The sequence below is a fragment of the Rhinoderma darwinii genome, chromosome 5 (assembly GCF_050947455.1).
Source record: "Rhinoderma darwinii isolate aRhiDar2 chromosome 5, aRhiDar2.hap1, whole genome shotgun sequence".
Taxonomy (NCBI): Eukaryota; Metazoa; Chordata; class Amphibia; order Anura; family Rhinodermatidae; genus Rhinoderma; species Rhinoderma darwinii.
The window spans coordinates 14,714,858-14,734,997 of record NC_134691.1 but is presented as its reverse complement, the minus strand read 5'-3'; the positions used below and the strand labels follow the sequence as shown (position 1 = coordinate 14,734,997).

The following is a 20,140-nucleotide window of genomic DNA, read 5'->3' as shown; positions in this document are numbered from 1 at the left end:
TATTGCGCTGTGGTTGCGGGTTACGGCCCCGGTTAAGCAGTCCTTTCCCGGGAGCGTTGGCCGAGGAGGTCAGTCGGGTCAGTCCGGACAGGGTTCCGGGTCAAAACTTGGGTTCTGCTGGCAATTCAATGATGGCCAGTGTAAGTTCGGGGCCTCATGCAAATTTAAACATGTCTGTTCAGAGTGTAACGGCTCACCAGTTTCCCGCTGGAAACGTTACTGTGGATGGAGTCCTCGGACAGACCTCCGGTTCTCTCCCCTGTGCTTTCTCAGATGTTACAGCTGTGGGACTCGCTTAGAAAGAGATTTCATATTAAATCACCCCATAATCCGCTCATGACCATCACGGGTAATTCTGCCTTTCCTCCGGGTCTGCGTAGAATGGAATTCCGGTGGTGGCTCAATAAGGGGTTTTACAGGATTAAGGACTTCTTTATAGGGGGGGACATCAGAACTTTGGATTACTTTAAGGACTCACACTCGATGCCCCCATCGGAGCATTTTAGATACATCCAGATACACCATTTCTTGTTGGACTGGAAATCCAGGAGGGGGGACATCAGTACATTGACCACTTTTGAACGGCTGTGCTGGCTTTCTGGCCTACGACGTAAAATATCCACGATATATTCAGATCTGGTTACTCCGGTAGGTAAACTCCCTTACATGACACGATGGGAACACGATTTAGGCATGGGAGTGGAATTGGAGCAGTGGAGGGAGATGGCTTGTACGACCTCGAAATTATCCATCAATACATCCTTGGTGGAAGCGGGTTATAAGGTATTAATGAGATGGTATATGGTCCCTACTCGTATAGCTCGATTTAACCCATTGGTGGATAAGCACTGCTTTAGACAATGTGGTGCGGAGGGTACACTAATGCATATTCTATGGGAGTGTCCAGTGGTTGCCACCTTTTGGAACCAGGTATACCAGCTTATTAACACAGTGATCCAAGTCAAACCCCCCAGGGATGTGATTACGGCTCTGCTATGCGGTCCTATTCCGGAGGTTCGGGCCCCCGCACGTAAATTTGTTTCTGGCAGCTAAAATAACTATCGCTAGGGCCTGGCGAACACCCACGTTGTCTATGGATATGTTGATCGCTAAGATTTCATGGATAATGGTTAATGATCGCCTAACACATCTGCTGGCGGGTACATTAGACAAATTTGATGCCATTTGGGACCCATGGAGGAATCACACATTTTCGTGAATACATAGAGATGGTTGGGAAACCCTTCTACCCTACACCTTTCCTTCCCCCCGTCCTTATCCTTCTTTTGATTATTGTGTGTGTTTTGTTTTTCTCTCTCTTATCTTTCTTCCATAGAGGCCATGTTAAGGTACTCTATAAAGCAATGTGATGTCAAGAATAGTTACCTATGTTAGCAATGAAGACATTTATATACTATATATTTGGCAGGAGTGTAGACATCATGAATGGTATATAATGTGAGATTTATTGAAGACCATGTTGGTCTAATACTTTGTTTAATTGTATTACTGAAATGCAAAAGTTGAGACTCTGCGAGTCTGTGTTATTATTATATTATTATTTTACAAAACTGTTTAATAAAAAACTATTGAAAACAGAGTGTAACGGCTCCTCTCATGGGGCTGCAAAATGTATGCGAAAAGGGAAGCGGTCAGGTCCTCAGTCCTCCTCCGTTGGCCAAGGGGCGGTCGCCGGTGAGGGTGGACAGAATGGCACCGTATCTAAATGAATATCCGGATAGGGTTGCAGCCAAGTTAATTTTGGAGGGGTTTTTGTTTGGTTTTGTTATTCCCCCTCCTCCGTATGAGGTTCCGGTTACGCGGCGTAACCTTAAGTTGGCTTATTTGCACTCGGCGGTTGTTTTCTGAAAAACTTTTGAAAGAAGTTTTGTTGGGGCGCATGGCCGGTCCTTTTGGTGAGCCGCCGATTGCGAATCTGGTTGTATCCCCCTTGGGAATTGTGCCAAAGAGAGAGCCCCGTAAATTCCGTTTGATTCACCATTTGTCCTGTCTCAGGGGATCGTCGGTAAATGATGGGATAGATCACGATTTATGCTCTGTGGTTTACACGTCATTTGATAAAGCGGTGGCGTTAGTGCGTGGGGCGGGGCCCGGGGCGTTGTTGGCGAAAACAGACATTGAGGCGGGGGGTTTTATGTTGACAGGTGTCTTCCAATGGGGTGTTCTCTGTCTTGCGCATACTTTGAGGCTTTCAGTTGCTTTGTGGAATGGGTGACGAAGGGTGTAGCAGGGGTGGACTCATTGATCCATTATCTTGATGATTTCCTGTGTGTCGGCCCTAGCGGTTCCCATGTTTGTGGTAACCGATTGTATTCCTTGCAGAAGGTTGCGTCGGATTTTGGAATTCCTTTGGCGCCGGGAAAAACTGAGGGCCCGGTCTCTACCATCTGTTTTTTAGGGATCGCAATTGATTCGGTCGCTATGGAGTGCAGGCTGCCTGAGGATAAATTACTGCCCTTACGGCATGAGGTGAGGCGGGCCTGCCGATTGAAGAAGATCACTTTGCGCGAGCTCCAGTCGCTGCTGGGGAAGTTGAATTTTGTCTGCATAATTATACCAATGGGTAGAATTTTTAGTGGGCGATTGGCGGCAGCTACGGCGGGTATCCGGGCATCCAATCATTTTGTGAGGCTTGGGCTGGAACACAGGGCAGATCAACAGGTATGGGATGCGTTCCTCGGGCAATATAATGGTAAATCGTTGTGGATGTCCCCGGTGCAAGATATGAGTGAGTTGGAGTTGTTTACTGACGCGGCGGGGTCCGGTGGTTTTGGCGCGTATGTGGGGGGTCAATGGTGTGCGGGGAACTGGCCGGACAGCTGGGTGATCAGTGGCCTTACACGGAATCTGGCCCTGCTCGAGCTGTTCCCCATCGTGGTTGCGGCGACCATTTGGGGGGACAGGCTCAGGGATAAAAAGGTTCGTTTCCACTGCGATAACATGGGGGTGGTGTTGGCAATTAATAATTTATCAGCATCTTCTCCCCCTGTTGTTCAGTTGTTGCGTCACCTAGTGTTGGTGTGCTTGTCGCTAAACTCGTGGGTAGTTGCGGTGCATGTACCAGGGGTTTCCAATTGTATTGCTGATGCTCTTTCTCGCTCGCAGTGGGATCGCTTTCGTCAATTGGCACCGGGAGCGGATCCGTTCGGCGTGGCTTGTCCGGAGCATCTCTGGGATCTGGTTTCGGTCCCGTGGACAGGTTGATTGAACGGTCGTTGGCGAGTGCGACATGGAACGCTTATTCGGCTTGTTGGCAGCAATGGGAAGAGTGGGTAAGAGTGTTGGGTAACGTCATCACGGAACAAGACAGGTTGATAGCATTGCTGTACTGGTTGGGGGATGCTTGGGAGGCGGAATTTTCTTTGGCTAAGGTGAATCGTTTTGTTGCGGGTTTGGCGTTTGGATTTAAATTACGGGGTTTCCAGGATGTGTCCAAGCATTTTCTAGCAAGGAAAGCTTTGAAAGGTTTGCGTAGAGGCAGGGCCGAAGCAGATCAGAGGCGACCCGAGTCTTTTGCCCTCCTTGGGTCGCTGGGCGCATCGCTGGGGGCTGTTTGTAATTCACCTTATGAGGTAGAGTTGTTTCGGTTGGCTTTTTCCCCTCGTGTTTTTTGGAGCACTCCTAATTGGGGAGTTGGTCTCTCCTAGTACGGCGAGGGCTGGGGGACTGCGACAGGCGGACATGGGTCTTTACGGGGATAGACTTGAGTTGTTGGTGCGGCGGTCCAAGACTGATCAGTTGGGACGGGGTAAGCGGATAGTGTTATTTGCTCTCCCCGGGTCGGCGATGTGTCCGGTTGCTTGCATGGTTGCGTTCAAGCCACGTGGCGAGGTGCCTGAGTCGCCATTGCTCCGCCATGAGAATGGCTCGTTTCTGTCCAGGTATCAATTTGATGCAGTGTTCAAAAAATGCTTGGCTGAGGTTGGAGTTGGGAATGGGTGTTACTCGTCTCACTCGTTCAGGATCGGCGCGGCTACGGAAGCTGGGCGTTGGGGGTTGGATAATGAGGGTGTGCGTCGCATTGGTCGCTGGGAGTCTAATAGGTTTAGGACTTACGTGCGCCCTCATTTGTTGTGAGTTTGTAAATTGTTTCGGATGGCCTTTATTTGCGTTTGTTTGTCCTTTCATTTCAGATCATCGCCCATGTTTAGTTTGGCTGTTGGGACATTCTTTTGTGCACTGGGGGGCACTGCGGGCGGATGTGCGCCCGGATGGCCGCTAGCTTCACATTCCGCGGCAAGATGCGGTTTTACATTGGCTGGGATTTCGAGGTATGTTATGGAGCCGGGTACTGGCCGAGTTTCAAACATACTCTCAGCTGGATAGAGTCCCGGAGGTTTTGGTGTTGCATGTTGGGGGGTTGCATGATTTGTTTTGTCTGTGGGCGTCTTATCCATCCTTAGTGATTGTTTGGTCGGACATCATTCCGAGGAAGTTTTGGCGCTTGGCAAGGTCAGTGGAGAGGGTTAATAAAGCCCGCATTAAGGTGAACCGGGCGGTGTCATGTTCTGTTGCCAAGAACGGGGGCATTTGTGTCCGACATGGGGATTTGGAGTCTGGAATTTGAAATTATTGGCGGAGTGATGGGGTACATTTGACCGAGGTTGGAATTGATTTGTGGAGCCTGGCCTTAGCAGAAGGAATTGAGAGGGCGGTTGTGGTATGGAGGGACTCACAGGCTTAAGGTAGTCAAGGCCTGTTTTACGGTGGCGGGGGGAGTCCTTGAGGTTGGTCAGTACAAAGTGGTGGGGGGGTCGCATCGGGGGTATGCGTCCCCTAAAAAGGTATATCATTTGAAGACTTCATAGGGTGTTATCCCTTTGAAGTGGTCTTCTGGTGGTTGGAGCCATCTGCAGAGGTGAGCGGTGCCTCCGAGCTGGTTTACGGCTGGAGGTAAAGAGTTGGTGGTGGTTTGCAGATGGCTAACTTAAAGGAAATCCGGTGTTAAAAGGGCTTCAAGGACTTCCCCTGCTCTGTTTAGTGTTAATAATGTTGATGGTTATTTCTGATTCTGACCCATGTTGGGTCATGTGAATTAGAGGAGGAATTCTCCGGTCGAATTCCTAAAGGAGTTATCCGAATGTTTCGGATTAAAATTGCATTTAAAATAATGTAAATAAATAAACGGCTGCTGTGGCCATTTCATATCCAACCTCGGTTGTCACGTGTTGTTATTGGGTGGTGGGCCAGAAAAGGGGTGAATAGGAGTAAATGGTTTTAAATAATACATGACTCTACTTAGGCCAGTCATGAATACACATGACGTCCAGGCTGGATTTCATGTGTATCCATTATCAGGACACTGCAGTAACGTTAATCTCTGTGTATGTGGCTGCACATCGCTGCTGTGTAAATGAATGGAGAGGAGTGTATGATGCTGACTGGTCACTGATTGGTCAGCGTCATACACGTAAACACGCCCAGTTGGACATAACGAAAAAAAAACGCCCAATTGTCCATTTCAAAGCTCATTTGCATATATATAAAATAGCTCATAACTTGGCCAAAAATGAACGTTTTAAAAAAAAACAAACAACGTTACTGTTATCTACATTGCAGCGCCGATCACATGCAATAGGAGATAGGGGTTTGATAATCTGGTGACAGAGCCTCTTTAATATTAATTGTAAAGCAGTGTTAGCACTATACAACTTATACAGTACAGTTGTCAGAAATGTGTCTTGTATTAATCCCAGCACCTGTATGTCCATCACATGACCAGGACTGATTTGTATCCCATGGAAGTGAACAATGAAAGTTCCTATTGAATGACAGCAAGCAGAGATCTTGCAAACCGTAAGGAATTGATAAGGAAAGTATATTGGAAAATTGTATAACATTGTATAAACTTTATTTGGTGAAATTGTAATACCCCTTTAAGTTTTTCAACTGATTTACTATGTACGGTATTTCCACCATTTTTTAAGAGGAAAACTCATTCTAGGTAAGTGTGTCCCATGGTTTTTAACATCTTTATTAGATTCATTCAGAGCCAACCTTATACATGCGCAACAGGAAGACAGTTAAAAGGGATCTGTCACCTCTTTAATAATTGCATTCAATATTACAAAAAAAATAATATTTTCGAACAACTTTTCCTAGAATTCTCTGTTATGCCGTTCCTCTGTTATTCCCCTTAGAAATTCATGAATAATTTGACAACTGGGTGTTACCAGCCGGGGGTGTGTCCCTACACAGTCTGACAATGTCCAATCAGTGAGAACAAAGTGAGACTGTGTAGGGACACACCCCTTTGATAAGGGGAATGGTAAGACCCAATTTCCCGGAGGAAAAGCAGAGGAACTGTACAATGGAAATGTCTTAGAAAATGTTTTCAAGAATTGTTATTTCATGGGGAATTCAAGTATTTACTAAAACAGACATTTATGTAAAGGTGACAGCTCTTTTTTAAAGGGTTTGTTCAGGTACACCAAATTACGCAATTTCGATGGTGGTAGCAAAAGAAGAATTCTTATTGTAAGTTTTTTTTTTTGTCTATAGCCTACTAGTTAGGGGAGTTTTGTAAAAACAAACAAAACCTGGATAATCCCTTTAAGACAATTAACCATAGAGACTAAGAGACAACCGCCAAATAAAAGAAGAAAGGACATTCAAATTTTGTTTTAAGACAGCGCCCTCTAGTGGTACACAAGAATTATGATTATCATTATTATCAGGAAAGTACTCACAGCAGGAAGTGCAAAGAATGAAACACCAATTAATGAGAACGTAGCTGCAATTAACCGGCCTTCCCAGGTCTTTGGAGTTTTGTCTCCGTACCCAATTGTTGCGAGGGTGATCTATAGAAAGATAGATACACATGAGTTATAGCACATCGTGATACTGGGAAGGGGCTGCTCCCTGCTTCGCTGTACTCACCAGTCCCCACCAGAGGGCGTCAGCGTACGTTTCAAAGTCTTCCATCTTCTCCCCCTTCTCGTTTATTTCATGGTCGTCTTTTTCCACCAAGTAGACAAGGAATGATGAGAGAATTAGCGTCAGGAACCCGATGTACCAGGCAGTGATGAGCTCCTAAAGGGGAAAGCGGTTAATGTATTCACAGGTATTATATTAAAGCAATAAGCGGAGAGGTAAATCACAAGCCGTGCGGTATCTCTCTCCTGAACATTACGCAACAGATTCATCAATAAGGCGACATTCACACGAGCGTGACAGATTTACGCATGTAAAGAAACATGCGTAAATCTGTCCATGTGCGTTGCGTTATTGCATCAGTGTGCTTTGCGAGTGGCATGCGTTTTTTACGCACTCGCAATGGTTATGACGCACCCATTGACTTCAATGAGCGCGTAGGTGCGTGAAAACTCAAGCATGTGTGAACAGTCCCATTGAAATAAATGGGTCCGTTTCTGTGTATTGTTTCAACGCACACGGACGAGAATCACGTTCGTTTGAATGGGCGCTAAGGCTAACGCTCTCCTGATGAATCTGGCGCAAGCTAAAAGCAATGCCCGGTTGGACATTGTGTGGGTTTGTTTTCTGACACTTTTATAAGTAGAGAAGTGGTGGAAACTTTTTATAAATGAATCACGCTCAGAGTGACTAAAGTCTTGCCCACTTGTCCTAGGTGGTAGGTGGAGGACCTGTTAGAGATTTTGCATTGGGGCCCAGGAGCTTCAAGTTATGCCTTTTGTGCCAAATAAATTGTATACAAGTGATATACATAGTGTCCAGTAATTGATATACCACTGATACAGTACATGCCGTACCCAATAATTAGTATTTCAGTGGTATATATAGGATGCCACCTCTGCCAAAAGTCAGTTCAATACATTTTTGATCGGCTAGATCTTCTCCGGTCACCTGTAAGTGTTATTATCTGCTAGATCTGCCCTGGTAACTTGTAAATGTTATTATTATCTGCTAGATCTGCACGTTCACCTGTAAGTGCTATTATTATCTGCTAGATCTGCTCTGGTAACCTGTAAGTGCTATTATTATATGCTAGATCTGCCCCGGTCACTTGTAAGTGTTATTATTATCTGTTACATCTGCCCGGTCACCTGTAAGTGCAACTATTATCCGCTAGATCTGCTCTAGTCACCTGTAAGTGCTATTATATGCTAGATCTGCCCCGGTCACCTGTAAGTGTTATTTTTATCTGCTAGATCTGCTCCGGTCACCTGTAAGTGTTATTATTATCTGTTACATCTGCCCGGGTCACCTATAATTGCTATTATTTTCTGTTAGATCTGCCCTGGTCACCTGTAAATATTATTATCTGCTAGTTCTTCCCCGGTCTCCTGTAAGTGTTGTTATTATCTGCTAGATCTGCCCCAGTCACCTGTAAGTGCTATTGTTATCTGCTAGATCTGTTCGCTCACCTAGAAGTGTGATTATTACCTGCTAGATCTGCCCAAGTCACCTGTGTTATTATCTGCTAGATCTTCCCTGGTCACCTGTAAGGCTGGATTCACACGAGCACATTACGTCCGTAATGGACGGAACGTATTTCGGCCGCAAGTCCCGGACCGAACACACTGCAGGGAGCCGGGCTCCTAGAATCATAGTTATGTACGACGCTAGGAGTCCCTGCCTCTCCGTGGAACTACTGTCCCGTACTGAAAACATGATTACAGTACGGGACAGTTGTCCTGCAGCGAGGCAGGGACTCCTAGCGTCGTACATAAGTATGATGCTAGGAGCCCGGCTCCCTGCAGTGTGTTCGGTCCGGGACTTGCGGCCGAAATACGTTCCGTCCTTTACGAACGTAATGTGCTCGTGTGAATCCAGCCTAAGTGCTATTATTATCTCATAGATCTTCCCACGGTCACATGTAAGTGTTATTATTATTTGTTAGATCTGCCCGATCACCTGTAAGTGTTATTATTGTGAAGTCGAAATGTTTAGTAACAATGGCTCAGCCACAAAGTGATATGCAAACTCACAGAGCGGGGCACCGAGTGCTTAAGTAAATAAAAATCTCCTATCCTCTGATGTATCACTCACTACAGAGATCAACTCTACCTCTGGAAGTTACATCAGCACCATAAATACACGTCGTCTGGAGCTTCATAAAATAGGTTTCCATGGTCGCTGTACACAAGCCTAAGTGCAGCATGCACAATGCCAAGCGTCGGCTGGACTGGTGTAAAGCACGCCACCACTGGACTCTCGAGCAGCATGTTATCTGGAGGGATGAATCACGTCTCAATATCTGGCAGTCTGATGGGGGAATCTGGGTTTGACAGGGCCAGTACGCGTCCAGCTGTCAAAAATCAATTATCAGCCCAAATGGCTGCTGGACTATAGGAGGGGCTCTGCCCACTGGTTCCTTGCCTGAGCGTTATTGTATACCCTAGTCTGTCTTGCTAAAGGTCTCCCAGTGTTTTCCAGTTCCCAGTGTTACCCGTTCCTGCTGCCTGTACCCTGCATCCCGTACTATCGTTACCTGCTGTGAAAGCCAAGTCGTGTCTTCCGCTGCATCCGCGGCGTCACCTGCTGTGAAAGCAAAGTCGTGTTCCTGCCACTGTCTACATTGCCTCAGGTACCTGTTCTGAACTATAGACATTGTTTTGTACCTTGTTGGCCAGCTGCTACCCCGCTACGCGGTACGGCCCAGTGGGTCCACACCCCGCGCCGTGACAGTACGCTCAGGCCATGGACCCCGCTGGCCAAGTCAAGAGCCTGTCATCCTCCCAAGCCATGCAGGTGGACCTGCAGGATCTGCAAGCGCGACAGGATCAACTCATTGTGGCAGTAGACTCCATGGCTCAGCATCTTGGTGCGCTAGCTTCTTCCGTCATCGCTCCTAGTCAAACTCCTCCGATCGACCCTCCTGCTACACCTCCTGGCAGCTCTAGTTCAGACTCTCGGTTCTCGCTGCCATTGCCACCACGGTTTCATGGAGACGCAAGTTCGTGCAGGGGGTTCCTGAACCAATGCCAAATCCACTTCACTCTGCACGCCTAAGCATTTCCTTCGGACAGAGCCAGGATCGCCTTTATTATATCCCTACTCGCCAGCAAGGCCCTGACGTGGGCGAATCCAATCTGGGAACGACAGGGACCCGTGACCAAAGACTTCCTGGGGTTTGTGCGGTTGTTCCGTTCCGTATTTGAGGAGCCTGGACGAGCCTCATCGGCAGCCACTGCTATTTTTAACCTGCGTCAGGAGGACGCCTCCGTGGGCGAATACACCATCCAGTTCCGGACTCTGGCAGTTGCATCCTTCCGGCATGGCCTATCGCCTGAGATCAAAGACGAACTGGCTGCTCGAGATCTCCCAGCTGCCCTGGATGATCTGATTCTACTTGCTACCCGTGTGGACATAAGGCTCAGAGAGAGATCCCAAGAGATTCTTCAGGAGAGACGGCTTCCTAGACTGGCGCCCAACTTCCAGCAACCCCTCTTGCCCTGTTCTTCTGCTGCGCCCGAGGTTCCGATGCAGGGTGATCGGCTTAAACTGTCTGATCAGGAAAAACAGCGTAGCACCTCTGGACTCTGTCTGTATTGCGGCCTCGCTTGCCATGTCGTGCGTCTGTGTCCCCAGAGGCCTAAGAAACCCCAATGTCTGGGATTGGTTGGAGATTCAACCCTGGGCGCTACTGCACTTGATAGAGAATTCTCGTCCAAGCTGTTCATTCCTGTGACCATTGTCGCTAGCGGGAGACCTCACGCAGTCTCTGCCTACCTGGACTCTGGCTCCGCAGCCAATTTCATCTGTCAGGACCTTGTGGATCTTCTTCATTTGCCTACTGTTTTGCTGGAGAGACCATTGATCGTTGCCTCGGTAGATGGACTGAGTTGGCCTGACCCAGTATTGTCTGTGACCAAGTCGTTGAGACTCCAGGTGGGAGCTCTTCATTCCGAGCTGATCTCTCTGTATGTCCTGTCCAAGGCCGTCAACCCCATGCTGCTGGGTTTGCCTTGGCTCCGTCTTCACGCCCCAGTCCTGAATTGGAACTCTGGAGAGGTTCTTCAGTGGGGTCCCAAGTGCCTAGACCGCTGTCTGGGCCATGTCCATCCATCCCAGCCTTCTTCGCCTCAGTCATTGACAGGGCTACCTCCTTGTTACTCTCAGTTCGCTGATGTCTTCGACAAAAAGGAGGCAGAGGTATTGCCACCACATCGAGAATACGACTGTCCTATCGACTTGGTTCCTGACTCTTCTCCCCCTCGCGGTAGAGTATACCCTCTTTCCTTGCCAGAGACCCAGTCTATGTCGGCTTACATTAAAGAGAATCTAGAGAGGGGCTTCATACGAAAGTCTTCAACCCCTCGATCCGAGACAATATGCAGAGGTACGAGAAAGAACAAATGTGCCTGAGGCACACTGAAAACCAATTTCCCAACTACTAATTGATTAGTAACATTAAAATATAACTTATTATTTTGCTATTAAAGATGTCCATGAGGGGACACACGACGAGCACAAACGGTTACAATTTATAGCCAATGTTGATTTAGCACACGCTCTGTCTAAACTCTATCTGCACTGTTGCAAGACAGAGTATGGAGTGATTAGATCTAGATGTGTCAGAACAGCAGCTGCAGACTGCGGAGCTTACGTAGATACAACAATGATATGTGTGCTGTGGATGCTAATGGAACATGGCTGTTAAAAAGGATCAAATTAGCCCCCCCCCCCCCCCCCCCACATGTTTCGCTGGACACAGGCTTGTCTTTCAGACAGAGTTTTCATTGGTCTTCACACAGGTGAATCCTGTGTGACGTACATCGTAGTCTTTAAAAGAGGAAAATCCAGAACGCGCGCTCACTAGCCCCGTTTTGATCCCCTGAGGACGCTGTGTCTACAGCGAAACATGTCGGGGGGGCTAATTTGATCCTTTTTAACAGCCATGTTCCATTAGCATCCACAGCACACATATCATTGTTGTATCTACGTAAGCTCCGCAGTCTGCAGCTGCTGTTCTGACACATCTAGATCTAATCACTCCATACTCTGTCTTGCAACAGTGTAGATAGAGTTTAGACAGAGCGTGTGCTAAATCAACATTGGCTATAGATTGTAACCGTTTGTGCTCGTCGTGTGTCCCCTCATGGACATCTTTAATAGCAAAATAATAAAAGTTATATTTTAATGTTACTAATCAATTAGTAGTTGGGAAATTGGTTTTCAGTGTGCCTCAGGCACATTTGTTCTTTCTCGTACCTCTGCATATTGTCTCGGATCGAGGGGTCCAGTTCACTTCTAAGTTCTGGAGAGCACTCTGCGGCCGACTCGGTGTAAAGTTGGACTTCTCCTCAGCTTACCACCCTCAGTCCAATGGGCAAGTTGAGAGGATTAATCAAATTATGGAGAACTACCTGTGGCACTTTGTTTCCAGAAGACATGATGACTGGGTGCAGCTGCTCCCATGGGCGGAGTTCTCTTATAATAACCATACCAGTGAGTCCACCACCTCCAGTCCGTTCTTCATAGTCTACGGCCAACATCATCGAATACCCCTGCCCGGCTCTACTATGTCTCAGGTGCCTGCAGCCGATTCTACCTTCAGGAACTTTCTGCAAATATGGCAGCAGACACGATCTGCTATTCTGCTGGCGGTGGACCGCATGAAGAGAAAGGCAGACACTAGAAGACGAGAACCTCCCCAGTTTCTTCCAGGTACTAAGGTCTGGCTGTCTTCCAGGAATATCCGGCTGAGGCTGCCATCTTGCAAGTTTGCCCCCAGTTTCCTTGGACCCTTCGAGATTCTGCTGCAGATCAATCCTGTGTCATACAAGCTTTGACTGCCTCCTACCCTCAAGATCCCGAACTCCTTCCACGTCTCCTTGCTAAAACCCGTGGTTCTGAACCGCTACTCCAGGACACCTAGTTCCGCAGTGGCTCCTGGCGGTTCATCCGGAACTTTCGAAGTGAGGGAGATCCTGGCCACCAAGAAAGTAGGAGGCAGGACATTCTACTTGGTGGATTGGAGGGGATTTGGTCCAGAAGAGAGGTCTTGGGAACCAGAGGAGAACATTGATGCCCCTGTCCTCGTGAAGAAATTTCTTTCCCGCTCTGGTCCCAAGAGGAGGGAGCGTAAGAGGGGGGATACTGTTACGTCCATGGCCAGGGGTCGCCGTTCGAACTCACCCCCTGACGATCCCGGCCATGCACACCTCTCTGCTCGGCGTCCTCCACCTTCTGGCAGACGCCGGCACTCTCTCCCGGGTCCTCGTGCTGTTTCCCGCTTGGCGCGCTCGCCCGCGCGTGCACGGCCTTAAAGGGCCAGTACGCGTCCAGCTGTCAAAAATCAATTATCAGCCCAAATGGCTGCTGGACTATAAAGAGGAGCTCTGCCCACTGGTTCCTTGCCTGAGCGTTATTGTATACCCTAGTCTGTCTTGCTAAAGGTCTCCTAGTGTTTTCCAGTTCCCAGTGTTACCCGTTCCTGCTGCCTGTACCCTGCATCCCGTACTATCGTTACCTGCTGTGAAAGCCAAGTCGTGTCTTCCGCTGCATCCGCGGCGTCACCTGCTGTGAAAATCAAGTCGTGTCTTCCGCTGCATCCGCGGCGTTACCTGCTGTGAAAGCCAAGTCGTGTCTTCCCGCTGCATCCGCTGCGTCACCTGCTGTGAAAGTCAAGTTGTGTCTTCCCGCTGCGTCACCTGCTGTGAAAGCCAAGTCGTGTTCCTGCCACTGTCTACATTGTCTCAGGTACCCGTTCTGAACTACAGACATTGTTTTGTACCTTGTTGGCCAGCTGCTACCCCGCTACGCAGTATGACCCAGTGGGTCCACACCCCGCGCCGTGACACAAGGGCTGGGAGTTCTGTGTGGGACTATATACAAGGGGGGATGTGTGGCACTATATACAAGGGGGGGCTGTGTGGCGCTCTATACAAGAAAGGGTTGTGTGGCATTCTATACAAGGGGGGTGACGTGTGGCACCTAGTACAAGGTGAGGAGGTATGTGTGGCACTATATACAAGGGGGGCTGAGTGGCCCTATAAACAAGGGGAGGAGCACTGTGTGGTGCTATATATAAGGGGGAGCGCTGTGTGGCCCTATATGCAAGGGGGAGCGCTGTGTGGCCCTATATACAATTAGGGGAACGCGGTGTAGCACTATATACAAGGGGGAGCGCTGTGTGGCCCTATATACAAGGGGGAGTGCTGCGTAGCACTATATACAAGGGGGGGTGCTGCGTAGCACTATATACAAGGAGGAGCGCTGTGTGGCCCTATATACAAGGGGGAGCGCTGTGTGGCCCTATATACAAGGGGAAGCGCTGTGTGGCCCTATATACAAGGGTGAGCGCTGTGTGGCCCTATATACAAGGGGGAGCGCTGTGTAGCACTCCATACAAGGGGGGGAGTGCTGTGTGGCCCTATATAGAAGGGCGGGATTGCTGTGTGGCACTATATACAAGGGCAGGGAGTTCTGTGTGGCACTATATACAAGGTGGGGGCGATGTGTGGCACTATATACAAGGGGGGCTGTGTGGCGCTCTATACAAGAAAGGGCTGTGTGGCATTCTATACAAGGGGGTGATGTGTGGCACTAAGTACAAGGGGAGGAGGTATGTGTGGCACTATATAAACGGGGGGCTGTGTGGTACTATAGTCAAGGGGGGCTGTGTGGCACTATATACAAGAGGGGGGCTATGTGGCGCTATCTACAGGGGGCTGTGTGTGGCGCTCTCTACAAGGGGCTGTATGGCGCTCTCTACAGGGGGCTGTGTGTGATACTCTCTACTGGTGGATGTGTGTGGTGCTAGCTATGGGGGGGATGTGTGATATCTATAGGGGCTCTGTGTGGCACTATGCACAGGGGGCACTGTGTATGTGGTGCATTACTTTACAGTGTTTGACAATAATATTCAGGGGTACAATGTATGGTGCTATTATAAATAGAGGTGCAGTGTATGATGCTATCATATTTAGGGGCACAGTGTGTGGCACCATGATAATTTTATCTTCGTTTATAGCCGTGGAAATGTTGTAAAAGTGAGGAGCCGAAGACGTCTGAGTGGCAAATTGTGCAGAAATGGGTCATGGCCGGGAGAAGTCGTCATGAAGTCTGGACCGGAAGGAGAAGAAAAGAGGAAAAAAAACTACTAGAATTTGAGAAGTCGTCACCTGTGAGTCACTAGATTTATAGAGAATCTGTCACTTCTCCTAACATGCTTATTATAGGAAACACTTGTATTTCATAAATAGTCTTTGTACATTCCAGGACTGATAGGCAAATGCGTGTTACCATTCTCCTTGTCAGGAGGATGTGTCCCTGCACAGTGTGATACAGTCCGCGATGGTTGGTGACTGTCAGTAGGTAGGGACACAGCCTTTTGACAAGGGGAATCGTAACAGCCATTTTTTAATGCGCGCACAAAAAGGTAGTGTTAACAATAGTTATTGGGTGGCCGGGCGGCTGTAGAGAAGGGGGGCCCAAGTTTTGGTCACTAGCCCCGATACCCCTAAAGACGCTACATCGGTAGCGAAACATGTCGGGGGGGCTTTCCTTTTAATTTTAACACAAGGTCCTGCTGACTTTCTACCTTACATCTGTGGAACTGGGTGCAGCGCTCTGCAGTTGCTCACACTCTGCATTTCCACCATCCACTTGTTACATTTGCACCATGCTGATCTCAGTCAGCTACGGACATGAAATCTTTTTAACCTTTATGTAGTTTGTTCTTTGCTTTAATAGCCTAATAAAATTTGTATTTTAACTCAATTTACAGTTGGAAAACAGGGCTTTTGGTGCCGGTAGGCATCCCTTGTGTATTGATGTTAATGCGCCCACCAACTGTTGGGGTCCTTCTCTCTATTGTTCTCAAGTTTGGGTAACAGCCCAGGGCCTATGGTCTACTTAATCCGCCACTGATGTTAATGTTACAGCATACAAAAACATTTTACACAACTGCAGCTTCCAACTTTGTGGGAAACTTTTGGCTTTTGGCCCTTGTTCCATCATGACTGCGCCCCTGTGCACACAGCGAGCTCCATAAAAACACGGGGTAAGGAGTTTGTTGTGGAGGAACTCGAGTGGCTGCCCAGAGACCTGACCTTAACCCCATCTAACAACTTTGGGATTAATTGGAACGACCATTGTGAGCCAGACCCTCTCATCCAACATCACTGTCTGACCTCACAAATGCTCTTGAGGATAAATGGGCACAAATTCCCACAGACACCCTAAAATCTTGTGTAAAGCCTTCCTAGAAGTGGAAGTCTGTTATATCCGCATAAGGGGCCAACTCCATATTACACCCATAGTTTTGGGGTGGGATGTTGAACAAGCTCATATAGGTGTGATGGTCAGGTGTCCACATACTTTTGGCCATTTAGTGTATGACCGGCACCTTTGTTGTCAGGAAAGGTTTAGCTCTATCTCTTTAGGTCTCCACTGACCTTACTGTGTGAACAGATAGCAGACCCCAGGAGTTTCCATGTTCCCCCTCTCCGGTCCATACGCAGCATCCGCAAAATCTGAAGGAAACGCAAACTCCGAAGAGACGTGGCCAATACATTTCCCTGATTCTTCCCAACAGCCACCACAGGAACAGAGGCGACCAGAACAAAAATATCTAAAAGAGAATAACAAAGAATCAGCTGTGAATGGTATTAGAGCTATTGCTACATGACTTGTGGTAATGTATTGTAATACTGATCCTGACCAGCAGATGGCAGCGAGTAACCTTATTTTTCCATGGAGCACTGGAAATTTTCAAGGAGAAAAGAAGTGTCGAAAAACTGCAGCGGTACCGCACTGGAAGAAGCTACGGGAAAAATTGTTTTACATATGTTTTTTCATAAAGAACCAGTGCTACTTTATGGTGTTTTCATGCGATTTTTAACTTCTGTGACTTTCCCCCTTGAAGTAAATATGGAGAATTTATCAATTTTTCGACGGAAGCTTTCTGGTATAGAAAAAGTGCAAATGCTGCAAAATACTTTACTTTTGCAGCATTTGCACCGCTCATGGCAACTTTACAAAAAAGTGTGTGGGACTTAGTGAAAGGGGGCAGTGCCGTGCACGGCCCAAACAAATTTACTATAATTTACGCCAGAAATTGGTGTCAAATTATAGCGCAAAGATTTGATCAGACTTCCCAAGGTGTTTGCTCGGTTACTCTACAGATGTCTCACCCACCCAGCATACAGAGAGGTTTCCTTGCAAACTTCAGCCTTCCCCTCCATCCCTTATAACGACAGCAGCAACCAGCGGCCCAAATCCTTAAGGCAAATTCTGCTCCAAATATGACGAGGGCAAATCGTTCCTGGAGAAAGAATGAGACAAAAAGTTACCTTAAATTTGATAGTACAAGCAGTAGCCACCACTAGGGGGAGCTATACGATTTATATAGTTCCCATTAACGCCCTATTAGTGGTGAATAGGGTGGCTCCGCTGCCACCACATTGGATTTGAAATTAAACAATTGAAGTTTAGACTTTCAGGTTTAATTCAAGGGGTTGAACAAAAATATCCTGTGAAACGTTTAGGAATTACACTCCTTTTTCTACACAGCCGCCTCATTTCAGGGGTCAAAAGTAATTTTATAAATTAACATTACCATAAACATACCTCCCAACTTTTGAATTCGGAAAAGAGGAACATTTTAAGCCACGCCCCCTAACCACTCCCAATATCCGGCATAGACACATCAAATCACGGCCAGATCCTTCTGCAAATAACACGCGCACATTCTCACTGCGGATCTCTAGACTGTCTGGATATCACAGATATTATGGATCAGGTTATATCGTCTTTGTGTTACTTTTCCTATCTTGGGTATAACATTTGCTCATCACGGCGGCAGCTGCTGCAGGACAAACCAAAAGGCTGAGAACAATGAAAGTCAAGAGGGAGACCCTGTGGTTGATGACTTTTCAATTGACAGGTAGCAGAGTTACATGATGGGGATTTTTTTTTTCTTTCAGTTGTGTAACTCTGCTACCGGTCAATGGAAAAATCATCCACCAGAGCCCCCTTGTAGATAGCACCACACACAGCCCCACTGTGCATAGCGCCAGACACAGCCCCCCTGTAGATAGCGCCACACACAGCCCCCTGTAGATAGCTCCACACACAGCCTCCCTGTAGATAGCGCCATACACAGCCCCCCTGTAGATTGCTCCACACACAGCTCCCCTGTACATAGCGCCACACACAGCCCCCTGTAGATTGCTCCACACACAGCCCCCCTGTACATAGCACCAGACACAGCCCCCCTGTAGATAGCACCACACACATCCCCCCTGTAGATAGCTCCACACACAGCCCCCCAGCAGATAGCTCCACACAGAGCCCCCTGTAGATAGCTCCACACACAGCCCCCCTGTAGATAGCGCCAGACACAGCCCCCTGTATATAGCTCCACACACAGCCCCCCTGTAGATAGCTCCACACACAGCCCCCTGTAGATAGCGCCACACGCAGCCCCCTGTAGATAGCTCCACACACAGCCCTCTGTAGATCGCTCCACACACAGCCCTCCTGTACATAGCGCCAGACACAGCCCCCCTGTTGATAGTTCCAGACACAGCCCTCCTGTACATAGCGCCAGACTTAGCCCCCCCCCCCTGTGGTTTGCGCCACACACAGCTCCCCTGTAGATTGCTCCAGACACAGCCCCCTGTAGATAGCTCCACACACAGCCCCCTGTACATAGCTCCAGATACAGCACCCCTGTAGATAGCTCCACACACAGCCCCCCTGTAGATAGATCCACACAGCCCCCCTGTAGAAAGCTCCACACCAAGCCCCCAGTAGATAGCTCCACACTCAGCCACCCAGTAGATAGCTCCACACACAGCCCCCCAGTAGATAGCGCCACACACAGCCCCCCTGTAGATAGCACCACACACAGCCCCCTGTAGATAGCTCCACACACAGCCCCCTGTACATAGCTCCAGATACAGCCCCCCAGTAGATAGCTCCACACACAGCCCCCCAGTAGATAGCGCCACACACAGCCCCCCTGTAGATAGCACCACACACAGCCCCCTGTAGATAGCTCCACACACAGCCCCCTGTACATAGCTCCAGATACAGCACCCCTGTAGATAGCTCCACACACAACCCCCCTGTAGATAGCTCCACACACAGCCCCCCTGTAGATAGCTCCACACAGCCCCCTGTAGATAGCTCCACACCAAGCCCCCCAGTAGATAGCTCCACACACAGCCCCCCAGTAGATAGCGCCACACACAGCCCCCCTGTAGATAGCACCACACACAGCCCCCTGTAGATAGCTCCACACACAGCCCCCCTGTAGATAGCTCCAGATACAGCACCCCTGTAGATAGCTCCACACACAACCCCCCTGTAGATAGCTCCACACACAGCCCCCCTGTAGATAGCTCCACACACAGCCCCCAAGTAGATAGCTCCACAAAGCCCCCCAGTAGATAGCTCCACACAGCCCCCCAGTAGATAGCTCCCCACACAGCCCCCCTGTACATAGCGCCACACACAGCCTCCCTGTAGATAGCACCACACACAGCCCCCTGTAGATAGCTCCACACACAGCCCCCCTGTAGATAGCTCCACACACAACCCCCTGTAGATAGCTCCACACACAGCCCCCCAGTAGATAGCTCCCCACACAGCCCCCCTGTAGATAACGCCACACACAGCCCCCTGTAGATAGCGTCACACACAGCCCCCCTGTAGATAGCTCCACACACAGCCCCTGTAGATAGCGCCACACACATCCCCCTGTACATAGCGCCAGACACAGCCCCCCTGTAGATAGATCCACACACAGCCCCCTGTACATAGCGCCAGACACAGCCCCCCTGTAGATAGCACCAGACACATCCCCCTGTGGATAGCTCCACACACAGCCCCCCAGCAGATAGCTCCACACAGAGTCCCCCTGTAGATAGCTCCACACACAGCCCCCCAGTAGATAGCACCACACACAGCCCACCAGTAGATAGCTCCACACACAGCCCCCATGTAGATAGCGCCACACACAACCCCACAGTAGATAGCTCCACACACAGCCCCCAGTAGATAGCTCCACACACAGCCCCCCTGTAGATAGCTCCATACACAGACCCCCTGTAGATAGCTCCATACACAGACCCCCTGTAGATAGCTCCATACACAGACCCCCTGTAAATAGCGCAACACACAGCCCCGTGTAGATAGCGAAACACACAGCCCCCCTGTAGATAGCGCCACACACAGCCCCCCC

The 20,140-nt window shown here is 48.8% G+C and overlaps 1 protein-coding gene across 1 annotated transcript in view; it reads right to left on the bottom strand.

Moving 5' to 3' along the window:
- KCNQ3 (potassium voltage-gated channel subfamily Q member 3) overlaps window positions 1-20,140 on the bottom strand; it is a 118,656-nt gene that overhangs the window by 84,639 nt on the left and 13,877 nt on the right. The window contains exons 4-7 of the mRNA XM_075827939.1: window positions 17,089-17,215; window positions 16,347-16,522; window positions 6,901-7,053; window positions 6,711-6,821 (exon numbers count right to left, since the gene is read on the bottom strand). Of these exons, the coding sequence (XP_075684054.1) occupies window positions 6,711-6,821; window positions 6,901-7,053; window positions 16,347-16,522; window positions 17,089-17,215 (567 nt within the window). The remainder of the gene's footprint in view (window positions 1-6,710; window positions 6,822-6,900; window positions 7,054-16,346; window positions 16,523-17,088; window positions 17,216-20,140) is intronic.